The following is a 14918-nucleotide window of genomic DNA, read 5'->3' on the forward strand; positions in this document are numbered from 1 at the left end:
GCCACTGGAGGGCAGGAGAGGCACTAAAACATCTTGAAATCACTTGGCTTCTCCAACTAACAAGGCAGGCAAAGTGCTCTGTACACAGCATTTCGGTAAAGTACAGAGTACCAGTATGACCACGCTAAGCTTTCCTATTGGCACGCTAGTCCTCATCTTCCTCTCTTCACGTGAAAGCTGGAGTGACCCCAGTGCCTGGTGGTAGAGCCCCATACAGAACACATCAGCTGTAACGTCAGGTTCAAGAAATTTTGCGTTTAGTTGAAATTCAGACATTACCCAGAGAAACAACAAATTCAATAAATTATAAGCCTTTTTGATCATTTCAGACTCCTCTCTTAGAGCGTTTTGCCTTGACATGCTGTCTAAAAAAAAAAATATATCTTTAAAGTGTATTCACTGTGTCAGGCAAAAATAAATGTTGTTAAGCATTCACTCTCCCGCGCACCACAGGAAATTGTTTTTATTAGGGAAAAGGTTCCATGACAAGTCTGAAGCATGGAATTAAAAAAAACACAAAAGATCAGAGGGAATAGCATGTACATATGCACATGCGGAACAACAGGGAGACAATTTTAACTATCACCTGTAACTTGTGCTTTAACACACCAAAAAAAGTGCATTTCAGGAGTTCAAACTGAAATGTGCTCCAGTTCTTGTATGGCAAAAACATATTCCTAATTTAATCACCTCTGACCACAAAATACGCTTAAGATTACAAGCAATATCACTAACTAAGGAGATAAAAATTAACACTTCAGGGTTCAACAATTGCCTATTCAGGAAGTGACTTTAAAAAGTACAAAAGGCAGAAAAGCAAAATTTAAGTGTTTTTCTCCCTTAGTTTCTGGTACAAGCCTTCACAGGGCGGGTGGCAGAGTGCTACAACAGACTTGTCAGCCATGCAGGAGCCCAGTGAGCCGCAGAGGTCTGGCCGCAGTGCCACCCCAGCAGAGGCGGCGTGGCGAGGGGTGCAGCGCACATGCCAAACACACCAGGCTGCCCCGGACAAAGCAGCGCTGCTCGCTGGCAAAAATGAGGTGAGGGAAATTCTGCAGGAGAAACTTTAGGGATCCTGTGTCCTCTGTTCAGGTTTTGGGGACGGCTTTTTTAAGTGTTCCTTAGCAGCTACTGAATAGGGCAACAATAGTAGCAAAAAAGGGCAAAAAGATAAATGGTGAGAGTTACTAGGAAGACAAAGAGAATAGAAGTGTAAGCACAGGGAATAAGGGAGGGAAATCAAAAAATGAAAGCTGACAGACTAATATAGCCCATAAAGATCTGGAAAGTAATTATGCTTCTGAGTCAGAATCAATAGGTTAATAAAATTCCCTCCTCCGCCCCCATTGGAATAGGTGAAGAGGGGAAAAAAACCCAGAAAATTTATATTTACTGACACTAGTGCCAAAGGTTTCCTAGTTTTCTGCTGGGGGGAACATCAAGCTTGGCTGGTACATTAACACTTTCCTCTAATAACATGGTTTATGGAACAGCAGTGACAGTCAAGATTTCTATAAGAGAAAGGCATTTCAACAACAAGATTAGACCAAGCATAAGCCTTACACTATATTGGAAACATCCAGTGAGCCAAACTAGACCATGACAAACAAAAGATTAATCAAATTGCAAACCTAAGAGTCAGAAGGCATGTTTAGTTTCATTTTTCCCCACCAGAAGTAATTAAACTGAGTTCACTTTGGCATGCTAGAGACACACGCATGAATTCCAACTATAATAGCCATAATAGCTCTATTTGTTGATTACTATAAATTCACAAAAGGGGAGGGGGCATTCAATTTCACTCAGAGGGCAAGAGGCAGGCAGAGGGAATTAGTGGAACCAAGAACCAGTGTTTGTACAACATATCCTGGTGATAATGAGGGATATAACATCACTAGCCCCATCTAAAAATCTCAACAGCCTCCACACATAATTAAATTATGGGACACACATAGATTAATTTCAGCTGTAGAAATAATACCAGTACAGGCAGTATTCCTCCCTGGAAACAGAAGGAATACATGCTCACAGAGTACTGCTATTACCTGCACAAACCATCGCAGATTTGGAGAAAGCTGTGATATCACTAGAATTTAAAAAGCAAGGCAAAAAAAATTAGTCAAATACTGAATGTGCTAAAAAGGCAGGTTTATATCAAACAATTATCTGCTTCTCAGAGAGAGAGAGAATATGAGAACTCCCCAGGTCTGCCTTGCAGGTTCAGTGAAGGACAGCGTTTCACCTACCAGTTTTCAGATGTGTTTTGTACGCTAGGATTTTCATGCGTAAGTAGGAATCAAAGAATGGCACTTGAGAATCATCCGCTTGTACATGATTACCAAAGCTGTTAAGACTGACATCACAGCAGTGCATATTTGAGATGGAAATCCACAAGGGGTGTAAAAAGCCTTTGAAGACAATGTCCATCAATTAATTGCCTAGTGCTTTAAGGCAATAACAACAGGGGAGAATTCCCAAGTTGACACTTCAGTAAATAGATGTGAACCTCCAACTCAGATTGTACTTAAGACTTTATAGATCTAATAGAATTAGTGATTTTTATTTTTTTTTCAAGGCTTTGACCAATGCAAGATTTGAACTTTCACTGCCTCTGGAGTCACCAACCTGCTGACAGATCAGCACAGTAAATTCAGGGAACAGACTTGCACTACAGCAGCCGGTACTAGAGTTTGACATGCACCATCGATCCCCTCTTCCCTCTCCTGTTCCTCCTGCACAGCAACACAGGCTCCAGTCAGCTCTTAACTGCCAGCCCCCTCAGTTTATAGACTTCACACACTGGAAGAGAGCCATGGATGGAAGGCTAGAGAGGGCAGTGGCTCCTTCAGTCCTGCTCACTGAGGCATCTTGCAGCAGGCACGCAGTACCCTGGCTCAGGAGAGACTGCAGCACTGCCCTTCCAAAAAAAATGAGCTGGAAGTTACATGAGACAAGGTGCCCTGAAGGATTTTCTTACCTAACACACAGAAACAGTCAACCCATATAACCATCCCAGGTTACTAACCGTACCTGTCCTTACCAACAATTACCTCAAGATTTTTTTTTTTAATTACATTAGCCACATTATGCACTACCTCCTAACCACCTTAACCCTTTCATCATGCTTTCACCACTGTTTAGTTTATAATTTTAGGAATCACTTAACTTTTGATTCTGAAGATGTAAATGCATGTAAAAGTAAGCTTGTGGAAGCCTTCCCCAGCTCAGGATCGTAAGATTATGGATTCCATGCAGCGGCTGAGCTCCATGCCCATCGTGTGTCATGAATACCCTTGTCCCTCTATAAATAACCGGCCTGAAATCCTTTAGAGCTGATGGAAGTGTTCAATTTGCAGGGGAAGAAAACTGTGTTGCTAAGGAACTGCAAAGAAGAAAAGGCCAGAGAGTGGTAATCTGAAATGAAATGAAAGGAATTAATTTAATTGGCCCTTGATATGTTGGGTATTTGGCATATTATCAGCAATTTAGCAGGCTGTAGGTTTCGTTTCAAACTTAGGCTGAAAGAATAATCAGAACACAATTGCACCCTTAATTTAGGGATTGGCTGCATTCTCTCTTCTTCATACGACAGATCCTGTCCACTCTTCAGTCAAAATTTTAAAAGCAAACCACGTGAATATCAGTTTGAACTACAGCTATGCCTACAGTTCTGGAGACTCCATTTTTTTGGATGAAGGCAAAGGGTAAGGATTTTCTTCACATTTACTCTCACTAGTAGACCAACAGGTGTGCTTTGCCAGTAAGTACTGGCTTTCATGTTTTGCTGATTTTGGCAGAGATCTCAGCAATGCACTAAACCAAATACTATTTCATGGATTTTTGTTTTGCAACATTTTCATTTCAGGAAAATATTTTTAATTGTTTACAATCATTTAAAAAAAAGACTTCATGAGGTGGAAGATTTTTCAAGCTCTTTCTCAGCTGAGAATTTCAGTTGTTTTAAAAAGCATTTCCTTTTCTTTCTTCTTTTTTGAAACAGATCTTTCTCTAGTGAAGCTTTTTTTCCTTCTTCTTTCACCTTTTTCCTTCAATTTACTTAAATAGAAGAGAGTTACAACTGCTAAGATTACACCTCTGGCATGTTTAGCAACGCCTTTACAATTTGTTACACATTTTCCAGCACTTCACTTAAGTATCACAAATGCCTGGAGTTTAACATTCCCAGAGCCAAAATTCCAGCACTTCAATTGTTCACGTTCTACTTTAACTCACAAGATGCTAGGTATCAAACTGACAAGCCCACGTTCTTCCTTTCTTACTATGATTTTAGGGGCTATATTGTTGATCGCTGTCTGACTGATGAGTAGACTTTGCCACATGAAGGTACCCCATAAAATAACAAAATAACAACATATAACAATAACAAAACTGTCACACTTTTATGCAACAAACAACAGGCTTTCATGAGTGGTTTACAAGGAACTGACTTACCAATCAAAATGAGGTGTGTGACCCACCTACCTTCTCCTTCACACTCACCATTACCTCCTTACCTGTGCATTCCTAGATCTTAATTTGGTTGGGTCTTACTGGTTGAATTTATTGGTTTTGTAATGCCTCGTTGATGAAGTAAAAGATAAGACCTGTCCCTCACAATTCTGTTTAAATTTCTTGTGATGCAGAATCACAAAATACACTATTTACACATTCTCCGCTGTAACTATGTTCTATCATTTTTTCCCCTATGAACATTATCTCTATTGGAGTACGAAAACTTGCTAGATGAACACCATACAAGAAATGTTGCCATTAATACAATGAGTTTTACATACACATGCTAACTCCAACTCCCAGCGTATACAATTTTTGTCTGGCCTATTGAAAAAAATTTTCCAAACCTGTAAACCTTTCCAAACACTGTTTCAGACAGTTATTGGATAAAAACATAAAACATGTATTCCATGCGTTAAGAGAAACACGGGTAGAACAGGTTAGAATTGCAGTGAAAGGCACAGTAATAAATTTCTCAGTGTGCCTCTGTGTGGCCATAAGAGATAATATTGTATTACCATAGTTCTTTCATCTCTTTTTGGAAATTGAAAAACTTAAGACCTTCAGAGAAAATAACATAGGTGCTACCCCATTTCCTGAATTCATGTCGCTGCTATACTTCACTCATCACTCTCTTGTAACAGAAATTAAGGACACAAAAAATAATCCGCTACCACGTAAGAAAAACAAGAAAAAGATAAGAGAAGTTTAAAGTAAAAAGTTCTCCAGAAGTGTGTTTTTCCTAAAGTCTCAAGGCACCCTTCACATCACCAGAGGGCACCACCACTCACACCCAGTGCACCAAGCACAGCCTCTTGTGCTCCCTCTTCTGTGCAGCAAACAATTGTACTGTAGCAAGAGTGGCCATTTTCTCAAAATACTGTTAATAACGTTGTTACAAAGGTGACACTTCCCTTTGAACTGTTTTCCATTTGTACACGTGTTTTCCTTCTGAAGACACTGTATCTATATCACAGCCTTCCAAACTCTCGCTTTCCTGTTTTGTTGTCCCCTAAAAAGATTCTAGAAAACCAGGCAGCCTACATCTAGGGAAGCAGGTATAAGGGATCATGAAGACCACAAGGTCTTAGACACTACAAGATATCAGCAGGTAGGGTTTCTGACCTACAATGTCCTTTGCCAAAACATGAGACAATTCTGTGAGCCTGTCATTTTGAACCAGACTGACCAGCAATTAATGTCTGACCAGATGAAGATGACAGAATAAACTCACAACCATCTAGAGAGGCCTCAGCCACACTAACGCATTGCACTAATCAGTTTAAATTCAGCCTATGTTATCTGTTGTGTTAAGAGCAGGGACAGTTTATTTCCAACAAACAAGTTATAAACATGGAAAAAACATCATCTTATCTCCTGAGCTTCTCACTCTACACTCCAGAGCAACTGTCTATACAGTAACACGTGTATGCGGTCTTAAATGCAACGAATGGATTTTAAAAGCAGTATTACCAAACATTATTAGACTGTTTTTGTGGGGGTTTTGCCTTTTTTTTTTGATCACATATATATATTGCAGCTAAAGCAGACACACAGCTATCCTTAGCTTACTTCAAAGCAGACTTTCTATGTGCTAACATCTTTTTATTGATGGAAACACAACAACATCCCCCACTGTTCTCTCAAGGAGGCTACAAGGTCATTAGTTACCCCAAGAGCAGTTGCTGCCATTTGAGATCTTGATATTTCTGAAAAGTACTAATTGCCTTAGGATTACTTGCTCTACCCAATGCCAACATACCCAGCATTCACAGCAAACCTGTTTGCCTACACTGTAGAACCACCCATGCTACAGTCCAGAAGCACAAAACTCAAGCACAAAGATCAAAGGCATTCACTTACTTGCACTCCTCCACACTGGTCCCACCTATACTGGAAATAAAAATCAGGGAATTCAGGCAAGGGTGGGAGTTTGAGAAAGAGAAGGAACCCAGATCACCTGCACACAGAAAGTTTAGGGAAGGGAAAGAAAAGGGGTTCCAGATGCTGGCCCCTTTAAGTTTTTTTAAAGCTGGAATAAGGCATTTATTTGTAAATAAAATACAAGACACCACACATTACGCACTAGTGATAACATGGCTGCTGTCACAGAACGTTACTTATGGACAGATAAGGTGGAGGAACACAAGCATGCTCACCGTGCACACAGAGGTTTCATCCCCAGTCTTTACTCTGTTCCGAGCCAAAAGCTGCTCCAAGAGGCTGAGTCTGTGCAGCAGCCAGGAAAATGCCAGCAGCAGCTCCCGACTACCCGCTGAGCCGTCGGAGGGGAGCCGATAGAGTTCTGGCCTGCCATAGCCATGGTACCACAACGCTGATTTTACAAACCTAATTTGGTTATCTGAAAAGAAGAAAACAATTAAGAATAACACACTGCACTACTCAATGCATTTACCCATTCAGTTCCAGAAACTGCTGTCTCCTCTGAGAGCAAGATTTTTAATCAAGCTTAAGATTAGTGGAGGACAGTGGAGACTACAGTCTTTATAAACAACTGGTAAAGGACAGGAGGTAAAGGGTAAAAGACTTCCTTATGCTGCCCCACTCTGATCTACAGGAACTACTGCTAAGGGAGAAGAAGAAATTTAAAGTTGAGATCAAGGCCTCTTGGAGATTAACAAAGGCAAAAAAGGTAAATAGCGATCCCCACTATAACAGGAGTCCAATTCACCTATTCATTTTTTATGAGCCACCAAGCATGCTATGAATTAGTAAACACTCTGAGTCACTTTACTCCTGAATGAAACTGGAATTTAGAGATAGGAGTTTCACAGCCTGCTGCAAATCTCTGAGCACCAGTGAGCAGGCAGAGATAATGCAGTACCCCACACTGCATACTAGACCACACGGACCATTTAATTCTCAGGAATGCTCTGAACCATATTCCTTCACACCAGCAAATGTTACCTGACAGCTACAAGACAGGCACTTCAGAACTGTAAAATACTGAGGAAACACAGAGAAGATTATTATTAAAAAAGTTTCTGACCAGTAAGCCTCAGCTCTGTACTAAGTCAAAACTATAATAAAGAACATAATTAGGGGGCACAATGAGAAACAATACATACTGGGGAAGAACCAACAGTTGTTGTAAAAGGAAGTCCTGCTCAAAAAGCTACTGGAGTTCTCCAAAGGCAACAACAAGCAAGTGATTAAGGAAGACTGAACAATGCAGGACATTTGGACTTCCTAGTGGGATTCGACTAGCACAAAGAAACTAAGCCACTGCGGTGGAGGGAGAGGGAAGGTCCTTGAATCAGTGACAAGTGCTTAGCAGACAGGAACCAGAGGGTAGGAACAAATGGTGGTTTCACGTGAGGGCTCTGTGCTAAACAGTTGCTGTTCAACCAACTCAAAATGACACACAATGTGATAGTGACAGAAAATTTGGTGCTGACGTGATATTACTCAGTAGTAAGGAATGAAGGCAGATCGTGAAGGATTGCAGAACCTAATGAGTCCAAGCTTTAAAATGACAGATAAAATTATTTTTAGAAAAAATAAAAAATTATGTACACAAGGGAAAAAACAATCCTAACTTTACTGACATAGAAATGGGCTTGGAGCTGACCACTGGACTCAGGAACACAATCTTAGATGGTAAGATTTTTCATGACAATATCACACTTGGTTCTCATATGCATCCAAAAGCAAACTGAATGTGAGAAACCTAGAAAGGAAATTAAACAGAACATGTTGTTGTCTATACCCACTGTGACCCCGCATCTCAAATTCAGTGTTATTTTATTTCTTCAGTCCCAAAACAGCTACAGAAGACTTGGAAAAAAGCAAAGAAAAAGGACAAGTACGATCACAAGTACAGAACAGCTTCACTGTAAGAACTGACGACATAGGCCAAGATGATGACTGAGAGTGGATATGACAAAACTCTTTAAAACCATGAGTGCTGTGGAATGAGTGAATAGGGAATAACTTGTTTGCACGACATCCAGTATAAGAACTATGAGCCACCAAAACGAAGTTAGCAAGCATGTGAGTCAAAACAAGTTAAAGAGATGTTCTTCGCACATACAGCAAAGCTCAGAAATTTCTGGCCATGGGACACTATGGACAGTGAGAGTTACACAGGTTCAAGGAGGAACTGGATTTACGGAACAGGAGTTCCTGGAAGCTTATGAAATACAAAGATATCATCCAGTACAAGAACTGTGAGCCACCAAACGAAGTTAGCAAGCATGTGAGTCAAAACAAGTTAAAGAGATGTTCTTCGCACATACAGCAAAGCTCAAATTTCTGGCCATGGGACACTATGGACAGTGAGAGTTACACAGGTTCAAGGAGGAACTGGATTTACGGAACAGGAGTTCCTGGAAGCTTATGAAATACAAAGATATCCTCTCTGGTTTGGGAAGTCTGAGATGTAAATTACTGGAGGCTGAAAGAACACCCCCTGAAAGCATCCTTCTATATTTACCCTTTCCTTTCCCCTGGGCATCCACTTTTGACAGTAAGGAAGAAAGCTGTTCCCCTTTTTCCAGTGTAATGCTTCAGTATCTCCGTAGGGTTTCATAAAAAAGGTACACACTCACACACACACAAAAATAACAGGAAGTACAAAATACAAACCTTGCACAATCAGGAATTGTCACTGCTGTCCTTAATTAACATACCAATTCATCACATTACCACTCATTTGCCTGCTCCTTGCCACTTGTGGTAAAAACATCCCTTAGCATTGACACATATCATAATCTTTGTCTGGCATCAACTGCTGAAGCTCAAAAACCACGTAATGACCAACTTCAAAACAAAAAACAAGAAAAAAAATCCTGTTGCTCTCAAGCAATTACAAGAGACTCTCACAGTGAAGAGTGGTCGATTTAACTTGATTGGCAAAATGCTAAAGGAGTCTTATCCACCAAAAGTAATACAAAGCCAAGACACAGGGAGGAGCTATAAGCTGACCTATGCTAGTAACCCTATAGGAGCAGTACATTGCTACAGCTCTGCTGAGGCTGGAAAGAGCCGTTAGTCATAAAGAGCCACCAAGCCCCACTTTGCACCTTGAGAAACTAGAGGAAAGTATATTGTTCGCACTGTTTGACCAACTTTAGGATTTAGGGAAAAAAGAGCGCGGATCCCTAAGGAGATGCCTCCTTCCAGAGCGCTCCTCAGTCCAAACTGAACAGCTGAACAGCTGAAACTGTTATACAGATTACTACACATCTTCAGCAGTAGGAGCAGGAATACACGATTAGCCACATGAAAGCTACAAATGAATTCCTGACACAGACGTTAACCATGACTGAAGAACAAAAAACAAGATCAGGAGCATGATTAAGCAGGTGACATGATGGTGCAGAGCTACTAATTTTTTGCAGGACTAGTGTTTTGCGTAGCAGAGCTTCTGGAGAGACACATGACAGTTGGACAATTGTTTTTAAACCTAGCTTGTTTCTGCACAGCAGACACAAAAAGGAAATCCAAACACCTAAATCACTCCATTTGCTCTTTTTGCAGAACTTGTGAACGTAAAAACAAGCAGCTTCCCTTCACGATGCTAGGGTGGCAGAAATGTCTATGGTTTGCTAAAAATCTTGCTGTAGATATGCACTCCAATCCCTCATGCACAGGGGAGCACTCAGATATTAGAGATTTTATTTTGATCACTCTTGAGCATTCTCACATGAACTAGGTTTTCATGTTCCTTTTCCTTCTCTTTGTGCATTTGTAAAGAAAGGAACTGCCATAACAGGTAAAGGCAGAAATACTCCAAAAGGAAGGAAGATCAGTACATACTTTCCTCCTTTTTCAAAGCAAACAAGCATCACATGCTGCCATCTGCAGTTCAGGGAGCTCCCCAAGAAATCACATATCAAAGAGAAGGAATAGAGAGCAAGCCAGGTGGTTTTTTCCTTTATCACCATTCCCCTGCTCTGACATACCGCTCAGGACCAGATCCACCAAGGCAATTCGCCACCTGAATTTCTGTGTCGCTCTGGTCCTTTATTTCCCCCTATTTCAGCCCTCCCTCTGCAGCACATTGCCCTCACACAAGAAGATACGATTGGTGTGAGTATCAGGCAGGAATTGTGGGTGAGCGGTCAAAGCATGGATCTGGAACTGGGGCTCAAAGAGCCTTTCCATGACCTTAGAGAAGTCACTTAGTTTTCCTCATCTCTACAGTGCTCTGCTTACAAGGAAATGGTGCTCAGATAAATGGCAGTAGAGGCTGTATAAGTACCCAACAGCCAGATGGATTCCTGTACCCAAGAGGGTACAAGACCATTCCATAGTGTGCAGCCGAGAGAGAGGAAAAAACATCACTCAGATAGGAGATAACACCAGTCACTCAAACACCTCCTCTTTGACAACATCTTCTTACGGCATTTCATTAGGATCGGCCAATTTATAGAGAAAGACCCACACAGTCCTTCCAACTAATCCCTTTCTGCATGCGCATTATTTATAGAAGTACATTCAGCAAGTAAGACCAAGCTGTGGATGAACCTCAGGGTTCAGCTCTCTTAAATATCTCTAATATCAAGCTGTGCTCTTCCGCTTTATGAATCCTGCAGAATATTTTCAATGAATTACAATGTGATATTCAACTAAGGGTTATGCATTAGCCTGGCTAAGATGGAAAGGAACTAAATCAAGTATAAGAACAGACACAGATACATTACTTCATGCACTCAGGCAAGAAACACCTGCATAGGTAGTGGTATTATGGGAAACTATTGCTGCAGAAGAACATTTTCTGCTTCGTCAAACAAACAAAAATATATTGCAGCTCCAGACCTCCTTCCCATACTATAAAAAATGAATTGCAACTCCAGAAAAGAAACATTTCCTCCAACTATCCAAATGCATATTGCACCTGGTGTGGTTGTTCGGTTGTTAACCAAGTCTATCAGCTCTCAGCCTCTGTGAAGAAAGAGCAGCATGAAACCACTAATCATGACTTCATCAGTAAGGTTATGCCTGGACTACTATTACACAGCTTACTTTGACTCGTACTCCACTGACGAGAAACCCATTGTCCTGACATGTTTAAGGGGCTGGAGTGTATTAATGGCTTCCCACCATTTCCCACAAGTTTACAATAAGTGCTTTTTACTGTGTGAAGAAAAAATTCTTCCAAAATGAGAAATGAAAAGAGCCATTTGCAGAATTTTATAACCACTGCCTGGCAGACTTCAGTGGGGTTTCTGGTTTCTTTTTGCAAGAACGCAATAGTTCCTACATTTTAAAACATCAAACTGTGTGGATTTTTTTTATATGTGATTTTTCAAATTATTTTATTTTCTGCTAGCTAGGCAATAAAATACATCAACCATTTAAAAACATGATGCAGAAAGTTTTTCTAAACAATATCACATCACAGCCATTACAAGGGAATGACTAGTAGCTGTTCTATTCAAAGCAAATTTTAATCTCCTCTAATTCACCTACATGACAAGATCAGATCAAAAACTGACTAATGAAAACACTAACTTGAAACAGAAATACACACTGGGGTGCAACTTTGAAAGTCACTTGATAAAAAGAACTTCCCAGATCAAGGAAAAATTTTCAGGAAAAATCTGTCCTTTTCCATGGGCAAAATCTGTAAGAGCATTCTGTCCTTGCAACGCACTGCTTTCTTCTAGCATCTCACAGCTGCAAATGCCCAACATCTGGAATGCAGTCCTTGAAATGTAGGTCTCACTCTACAGAGTAGTGAGAAGAACAACTGACCCCAATAACAAACACAGACTACAGGCCAAAGCTCAGCATTTCCTTTGGAAAAACTTTTAGCCTAAAAAAAAAAAAGAGGGTACAAGACCATTTGAGTATGGCTTCTCTTCTCCAGAAAGCTGTTCCCGTGCCTGTCCACACAGTAACCCTCATACTTCACAGCCTTCCCCTGGGATCTGGCAACTGTTGCTCTCCTTGTTTTAGCTAAAATAATTAATAGGTTGTACAAAAACAGCAAAGAAAGGAACGTCTGATCCACGGACTAAAGCACTAGACATGGATTAGAGGAATCTGTTTCAACTCTTTGTTGTGCTACAGGATCCTATGCAAACCTGAGAAAGTTATTTAGTCCCTATGCCCAAGGCTTCCACTTCATATCCATGAAATAAATACATGAAAGACCACAAGTGCTCCAGAGCAGGGACAGAGAAGAAAGGCAGTAAAATATTGATTGTGCTCGCAGCAGACAACTCATTCACTTGGCCAAGCAAAGGTAATTAGTGTAATTTGAAAAACAGTATGGCTATCCAACCTGAGTTTCAGCTTTAATCACCAAGTTGTGACTAAACAAGTTTCTTAAAAATCAGGTCAGCAGTTCTGAGCAGAACCACACATTCCTACCTTGCAATCTACCAGCAGAGGCTGGGTTTGCTCTCTCTAGAGCCAGTAACCTGCCACACGCACATGGAAATCCTGTCTCCAAATGCTACAAGTGGTTAGTATAGGAGCAGCCAGGATTCAAGGAGGCCGCACTTGTGCAGGACCACTTCCACAAAGCTGTAGGAGACAGCCAATAAATTGACTTACCATACACAGCAGACTGTGGATGAGTAGAAAAGCAAAAACAGCCAAATGAAAAATAGCAGTCCTGTGAGCAACACAGAACCATGCTGATTTCCTGAAAAAATTTGCTCCGCACTCCTGGAGAGATACTGTCCACAATGCTTAGCCTTTTTTAACTCTGTTTACAGAGCCATCAGATTCCCAGCTCTTCAGAGGCTTAAAAAATGTTGTTTGGGTTTTTTTGCTTTCAAGGGCAAAAGTGGATTTTAAGTGGTTTTGGTCTGAGGACATCACAGACGATCCCATTCTCAAAACTTCCTCTGACAATGAAAGCGCCCTAGATAGACATCTTTCATGAGAGAAGTCTGTGGAGTGGTACCATACTTGAAATAACGTACATTTAAGAAGCAAATAATGCTCTGTCATCGTGAGAAGCCAACCTGCACTCAGCTTCTCTCTGGAGTAGTGGCCCTGTCCATAGAGATATTCATGGTCCCTCTAAAATAGTCACACACGCTTTACTTTTCGTTTTGTCTAGAACTTCAACCCAAAACACTGCCTTTATGGTTTATAACCTATAAAATCTATGGCCCTGACATAGGACTTGATAAAAAATTAACCACAGAATCACGCATCATATCTGGAATGGGGAAAGAAGGGATCAAAGGAAAAATAAATCTATTTCTGTAATTACCTCTGCAGATGCAGAGAACGCGTAAGATCATTGCAGAGATTTACCTGCAGTGAAATGTCCAAGGGAAGCAAGAACACCTAGCAGACACAAAAACATCCGTTTCCTGGACAAAGCAAGCCAAAGAGGAGTAAACCTGCCTGCACACCTGTGATGCAACAGTAAGAGTCAGTGGCATAAACTAAGGTATTCAAAATGGAGCAATGAGCCCAAGATGCTACAAAACTAGTCCCAGTAGTTCCCTGGGACAGACAGAAATCACAGTCAGACAGACTGACTAGGTTACCTGTGGCATCAGGCTCAGTCCACTTGCCTCCATGGATTTGTTTCAGAAGAGCATAGAGCAGCTTCCAGAAATCCAGGCTCTGCAAAAGAAAGAGAGGGGTGAGGGGAGATCAGCAGGCAAAAGATGTGCCACATATTTAGCCTTAATTAGGCAATTAAGCCCATACCTGAGCATCAGTTGTTACACGGAGGAGCACACCTGCATCCTGCCAACACTATCGAGTCAGGAAGGTTCATGTATTAGCTGTCGTATGAACGCTACCTACAGTAAGGTACACTCAAAAAGAGAGTCAGGCAGGTTCATGTATTAGCTGTCGTATGAACACTACCTACAGTAAGGTACACTCAAAAAGAGAAGGGCTACCAGTGCTGGCTGTACAGCAAGACCCAGCACTTCTACTTTGAGGCACGGGCATACAGGAGTGCGCCTTCCAAAGCATCTGCTCTGATATAACCACATACAGCACAACTCGCCCGTAGTCCAACAAGCACTTGAAAATGCTGAAAAGATCTGACCATCTGATAGTATTAAAAACTCACAAACAAGAGGCAGCACACAATGAGTTGGAACTGGAAATTATTTCTTGGCCACACAAAGACAGGACGCTAACAAACTGAAACAGTAATTCTTACAGTTGGAATTTCAGTCAACACTCGTAAAATGCTTAAAATATCTAACTGAGCAAGGGGAGCACCGTGTGTGTGAGACAGAGGCCTCGTAAGCATCACGCTGTAAAGCCTCGAAGCAGAAAGACCCGAGCCGGTGTACAGAGAAGGAACCTCAGGTGACACTAGAAAAGGTGTTGCAGACCACGGTGAAATATCGAGCTTTAAGTTAAAACCACCAGAAAATAAAGCCCTTCCAAGAGCAGCGAGTTTGCAGAGAGTCACACAGCGCAGCACCGGCTGGGGCCCGCACAGAAGC

At 41.2% G+C, this 14918-nt stretch overlaps 1 protein-coding gene across 1 annotated transcript in view; it reads right to left on the minus strand.

Annotated features, from left to right (window-relative positions):
• Positions 1-14073, minus strand: part of LOC104077458 (chromosome unknown open reading frame, human C14orf80) — a gene marked incomplete at its 5' end in the record, with an annotated part of 72732 nt that extends 58659 nt beyond the window's left edge. The window contains 2 exons of the mRNA XM_009578708.1: positions 6672-6874; positions 13995-14073. Coding sequence (XP_009577003.1) covers positions 6672-6874; positions 13995-14073 — 282 coding nt within the window. The remainder of the gene's footprint in view (positions 1-6671; positions 6875-13994) is intronic.
• Between the last annotated feature and the right edge of the window lie 845 nt (positions 14074-14918).

Source organism: Fulmarus glacialis, unplaced genomic scaffold (assembly GCF_000690835.1).
Source record: "Fulmarus glacialis isolate BGI_N327 unplaced genomic scaffold, ASM69083v1 scaffold6975, whole genome shotgun sequence".
NCBI lineage: Eukaryota > Metazoa > Chordata > Aves > Procellariiformes > Procellariidae > Fulmarus > Fulmarus glacialis.